The following is a 6123-nucleotide window of genomic DNA, read 5'->3' as shown; positions in this document are numbered from 1 at the left end:
CGGGGCCGCCTGCCCGCCCCGGGAGCGCCGCGGCTCGGAGGGGGCTTCCCGCAGCCGCCGGGCCGGGCCGGGGGGGCCGGGCAGGGCGGGGGGCGCTGCGGGGCGGCCCGCGGCCCCTCTGTCCCGCTGCCGGGAGCCGGAGGGCTGGAGCGCCGGAGGGCCCGGCCCCGGGAAGCGCTGTCCGGCGCGGCGGCGGCGCCCGGCACCCGGCACCGGCGCGGCCGGGCCTGCTCCGTGAGCGGGCGGGCGGCGGAAGGCGCCGCTCCACGTCGGCAGCGGGCCCGGGCGCCCCGTGCTCCCGGCAGGGGCCGGGGCGGGGCGGGGCGGGGCGGCCCTCCGGCTGGGCCCGGGCGGGGGGCGGCGGGGCGGGCCGGGCCGCGGCGGCCGCACTACAAGTCCCGTGAGGCGGCGCGGCGTGGGGCCGGCCCGGTTCCCTGCGTGGCGGGCGAGGCTGCGTCGCGGCGAGGCGCGGGCGATGCCGGCAGAGGGAGAGGAGGGCCCGGCGGCGGCCGGCGGGGAGGGCGCGGGGTCCGGCGGCGGCTCGGCGGGGGAGCAGGCCGGCCCCGGCGCCCCCAAGCTGTGCGGGTACCTGCAGAAGCTGTCGGGCAAGGGCCCCCTGCGCGGCTTCCGCAGCCGCTGGTTCGTCTTCGACCCCCGCCGCTGCTACCTCTACTACTTCAAGGGGCCGCAGGAGGCGCTGCCCCTCGGGCACCTCGACATCGCCTCCGCCTGCTTCAGCTACCACCAGCCCGAGGCCGCCGCCGCTGCCGCCGCCCCGGGGGACGAGGCCGCCGCCTTCGAGGTTCACGGCCCCAACGGCGCCGTCACCGTGCTCAAGGTAGGCCCGGGGCCGGGCGGGACCTGCCGCCGCCGCGTCCCCTCAGCCTCCCCTCGGGCCGGGCGGGCCGCTCCCCCCGGGCCCCGTCGCTGCCGCCAGCCCGGCTTTGCCAGCGAAGAAAAGCGCCGTTTCCGCCGGCGCCGGGCAGGGCAGCGGGGCCGGGCGTTACTTTCAGGGCTGCTTCCCCCCCTGGTGATTGCGCCGTTAAAGCGCCTCCGGAGGGGCCGCGGGCGCCGGCGGGCGGCCCAGTGGCGGGGCGGCTGTGCGGGAGCCACACGTGGAAAACGCCTTTCCGAGTAAATGGGCCGGGTGGGGGCGAGGGAGCGGGTGGCTGTCGCTTTTGGGGTGCTCACCCCGAAAGGTGCCGTGTGGCGGCCGCTCCCCGCCCGCCGCCTCCCGACCCGGCCCGGGCGCTCGGGTCCTGCCGCGCCCTTCCCGCAGCGGGACCCCCGGGAGCGGGGCGCCTGGGAGTGGGACCCCGGGAAGCCGCCTGCGCTCGGTGGAGAGGGGCCAGACCGTGCCGAGCACCCGTTATTCCCCATTGCTGCTTCCCCGCAGGCACCGTGCCTGTGCACCGGCCGCGGGCGATGGACCTTGCTAGCGCGGCCCTGGCGTCAGGGTGCGATCCGTGAAGTCACCCGAGTGACACTGCCGGGTCCCTGCTGTTGGGAAGGGTCTTCTCCTGCACACCTGGCCGACGGTGACGGTCTGAGCACCGGCAATACACGATGGTAGAGGACGGCTTTATAAAGCTCTTTGGTATTCTGTTTTGATAAAAATGAATGGTTGACAAAATAGGGAATCATTAACATGCCTTATAAGTATATATTCTTACATATGTATATAAGAATAAGCGCATTAACTGGAAAACTAATATGATAATAGTTTTAACTATATTTGGTTAAGGAAAAGCAATGTGATTGGCAGTTCTGCATGCCTTCATGTGTAAACCCTACCTTTTTCTTCGTATTGCTGTAACTAAAGATTTTATTGCTCTCTGTGAATCTGCCTTTATAGCCCAAGTGTTTATGTTACAGAAGTTTAAAACTGCAGACTCAGTGTAAGCTTTGATATTTTTTTTAATAGCTAGAGGGTTTTTGTTCGGTTTTGGTTGGTATCTAGTGATTTTTGTGGGGAAACCTGCAAGAAAATACATAATGCACTTTCTGTTTTGAGGATTCTTTTTGAATAGGAGGGTCTTTCTTGAGAAACATGAACCTCATGATGAGAACTATAGTAGGAAATAGTGTATGCCACCTGTGTAATAAGTAACTGGTCTGTCAGGCGGTACTCTGGCAGCAGCCATGGGTGTCTTCTGCAGTCATGAGGATAAAATTCTTCTACTCAACGCTGACGCACAAGCATAAGGAACAGGGAATTTCCTTTTGCAGGTTTTTCCTGATATCTTTTTAGTCTGATGTTACTGTTTGGCCCATGCTTTTTGTATTAATTCCACACACACACACACCCCCTCCCATTCTCTAGGAAAGAACTTGAATGGATTGGAGCTCCCTTCATGTTTCCCTTAAGGATATTGAGAAAAGGTGCCAGTTAAGGCAGTCAAAGTCATTTCTGTAATTAGCCGGGGGGGAAAAAAAAACTTGTATCTTCTACCTCTCATGTTGTTATGATGCTTGCCCTAAAGCGGTCAAGTGATTGCCCATAACAATGCTATTATGTTATAGGTGTTTATATAATAAATAAGGAATTAATGAAAATTTTGAGGGATATTGGAGGACCAACTGGCCTTTTGTGGCTGTGTGATTCAGCAAGGGATAAGGCTTTTGCAGCTGGAATTAATTTTCTTCTACCCAACACACAATAGTTCTTTAAGGCCTTTAAAAACATCTTCCAGCTAAATTAGGTAGACTCAGAATTCAGAATGAATTCCAGATGTTAGATTAAAAAAAAACCCAACAAAACCAAAAAACAGCCCACCCCCCTGACTGATCTAGCTCCTGTTGAAATGTGATTTAATCTATCAAGAAAACATTACACACTGAGCACAAGGAGTCAAGTCAAATGTAGTCTTTGCCCTGAAACTCACATGCCTTCTTTTCCTCAATTTGCCGCTTGTTCAGAATTTCCAGATCTTGTGATCTGGTCTTTCCCATTCAGTATTATAAGCTGAGAGGAGCAACAAGAAATAAGCAACTGGAATTCTGATTGAAATGATGGTGCTGTTGAGGAATGCATTATTTCTTCATAATGCCTCGGTTTTTTGCTCATGTAATGATTCCATCATCTGGATTGCTCAGTCTTTGTCATTTGATGGGAGCTGAGGACTGTACAATATACTTAGGTTTTTTTCTCAATGTGGTAATGATTTCAGGGAAAATGTACAGTAGCCTTTACAGCAAATAAGGCAAGTTTATAATTTAGAAACGTAGATAACCAACCTGACACTTGCATGATTATAGCTTTTCTATGTATTTTCAACAGTTAAGTACATTAGAAGAAGCTAATTGTGTGTAAAAAGCTTTTCCATCTAAAATATGTAACTGGTGCCATCACTTTAGGTAAAGGAGCAGAGAAAATTACAGATAGAATATGTTTGAGAACATTTTCATGGAAAGGGCCCGATCCTGCAAATACTTGCTGTAACGTGGAATGCTGGTAATACAGACAAGTGAATGTTTGCACAGTGAGGTCTGTCATTAAGGGAGAAAAGCATTAGCATTATGAATACATGTAAATGAACACAGGGGCCCATCTCATTTATTTTTAAAGCAACATCTTGTGCTGACACAGTTCACTTGCTTTTGAAACAAAGAAATGCTGGCCACTGATGGTAGACTGTGTGTCTAGCCACTTGTGTGGATAACTTCTTTGTGAACAGTGGTGAGTTGGGAGGGGAGGGGAGTAGAAATTGCACAGAGTTCTTAAAGAAAAAAAACTTTGCTGGGTTATTGCCAAGCGGTAAGCATTCCAGACACTGTGGATTTTGGAGCCCAAATCCTTGAAAGTATTGGGCACCAAACTTGCTGAAATCAGAATTATTTAGGAGCTTTTACTCTAATTTGTCAATAATCTTTAAGGATGTGGCAGTGATTAATAACGGGGTGCTCGAGCTCAAGCAGTATTGCCTTAGAACCAAACACCATTAGGGCCTGACTCAGCTTAGAAGGTAGCTCAGCAGCAAAGGTGTTTTGGAGCTGATTTATATTTTTTTTTTTTTTTTTTTTTACTTTGCTGGTTAGTGGTTGCAATGCTTTAATTAAATTGGGCTGCCCTCCAAAAAAAAAAAAAAGCCATCTGGCTCCAAATTTGCTGTTTGAGTGTAGCAGGATTAGTAAATCTTGAGAAATGCAAACTTTTTGGTGACGTTCCCTTTCACAAAAAAGCTTGAGGGAGAGTTTGTTCATGTTCAGAAGGGGATTGAGATAAGAATGTTCACAAGTTAGCTCAGAATGGTGGGTCTGCTTGTTGCATTTGTTTGGACTCTTCCTGAAATTGTTTAATATTGGCATCTGTGTTCCACTAGCGGGTCCAGGTAGAGGATGACAGTGGGTAGTTGTTTTCTCCCCAGTAATTCTTCTGTTTGCCATGTGTGTATCAGTTCCTGCAGGATCCTTAGTGGGAGAATATAGGGGAATGGTTTTAAGTAAATTAAAATGATTTTCCATCACTTATGTTAAAAAATACACGGGACTCTGGCTTTTCACTTATAGTGTTGCTGCTGTTGTCTGTAAGTTTACAATAATAATTCCTTATCTCTCACCAGTTCAGCTAACATGGTGGTTTTTCTTCTTGCAGAAATGCCTCCATTAAAACATGACTAGCTAATGTTATTTCTTACTGCAGAGCCACACAATAGTTTAGTACAAATAAGGATTTTTTTTTTTTTTTTGCGAGATTGGATCAATGTTGCACCTAGTTAAATGTTCTGTGTCTCATGGTGGGCAGAAGCCAAATACTCAGAGAAGCCATGAGAAATAGGGCAAGCAGGGAAGTGTTCCTTCCTTTGATGGGTAAAGTGAATTTAAAAAATGTTTGCAAATTTGCCTTTTGTTTAGGAGTAGGGGGAAAGAGAGACCTAAAATAATTGTGTGTGGTTTAAAAAAAGGTCCATTTTAAACAACAAGCTTCAAAGATTAATTTTGTTTAATCAAGAAGTATCTTAACAGAGATTCTCAGGACACTCTTGTACTTGTGAAATAAGGAAGATGGCTATATACATTCAGCAAAAACTGTTCAGAGGGAGTGGGAAACTCCATACGAGAAGGAAGACTGTGTATGTGAAAGAAGGAAGGCAAAGTAACAGGCAGGGTGGAACAGCAGGGTACCAAATAATTATTGGGAAAACTACTTAAAATAGGGGAGGGAGAAACTTCTGCTCTGCTTTCCTGTCTTAGTTGAAGGACCATAGCTGCTAATGATCCAATCAACATGTAACAATGACATCAGTTGTAAACTGAAGATGCATATGTGCTGCTCAGCAGAGAACTAGGGCAACTGGGAATTTAAAAACAACAAGGAGCAACTCCAATAAAAAAAAATTAATGGTTTCCTGAAGACTATTGAGGAGAGGATAATGGGACAAATTGTGAAAAAGGCTTATTATGTTGAACTAGTGATGAGCAGAAGTTCATTGCAGGTATGACCTAGATTGACTCCAGGTGAATTGCCTCATTAGTTGGGTTGTGGTAGTGAAGCCAACCACTGAAGTGTCACATTCTGTGTTAGTGGAAACTTTGACTTCTTGGTGGTTTTTTGGTGGAGCACACTAAAACATAGCTTTACAAGGCCTGTGTGCAAGTCTAGGTGAAGGGAATATAGGCCCTCAGATTTACCAGAAATGAAGGCTTGGCACTGGATAAAACTCCAAAGGAAATATGTTTGCGCTAGAAATAAAAGGGGAGATGTTTACTCTTTGCAGCAAGTGACCGGAGGCTGTAGATTTCAGCTTGCTGCTGTGGCCCTAAACTAGCAGTGATGGCTGTGTGGATTGATGTTCCCCAGTGTCCAGTTCTTTGACGCTTCTAAATTATTCTTGTCCCATGTTTTTTTTTTTCTTTTGTTTTAATGAAGGAAATGTTTTCCTCCAGTATCCTGTGAGCAATCGAGATTAAAGGAAACTAATTCCTATTTCAGATAAGAAATATCTTGCTTACATGCATTTCTTACCGACTGAGAAAAGTGAGCCTTCAGTGTCCTCTTGCATCACTATTTGGTTTATTTCAGTACTTGATTTGACTTATGAATGTTTATTTGATTATGTGTCTTAAGTCTTCCCATGTATGATGTACTGAGAGGAACTGGAGCAGCAGCTACAGGAGTAACTG

General features: G+C 48.6%; 1 protein-coding gene across 2 annotated transcripts in view; it reads left to right on the top strand.

Annotated features, from left to right (window-relative positions):
- The first annotated feature begins 460 nt into the window (after nucleotides 1-460).
- Nucleotides 461-6123, top strand: part of TBC1D2B (TBC1 domain family member 2B) — a 37101-nt gene continuing 31438 nt past the window's right edge. For both annotated transcript variants that reach the window (XM_040600769.1, XM_040600768.1), the window contains exon 1: nucleotides 461-838. In XM_040600769.1, coding sequence (XP_040456703.1) covers nucleotides 476-838 — 363 coding nt within the window. In that variant the 5' untranslated portion in view covers nucleotides 461-475. The remainder of the gene's footprint in view (nucleotides 839-6123) is intronic.

This window comes from Falco naumanni, chromosome 7 (assembly GCF_017639655.2).
Source record: "Falco naumanni isolate bFalNau1 chromosome 7, bFalNau1.pat, whole genome shotgun sequence".
Taxonomy (NCBI): Eukaryota; Metazoa; Chordata; class Aves; order Falconiformes; family Falconidae; genus Falco; species Falco naumanni.
Note: the sequence above shows the minus strand (reverse complement) of the source record. Positions and strands in the feature narration are given on the sequence as shown.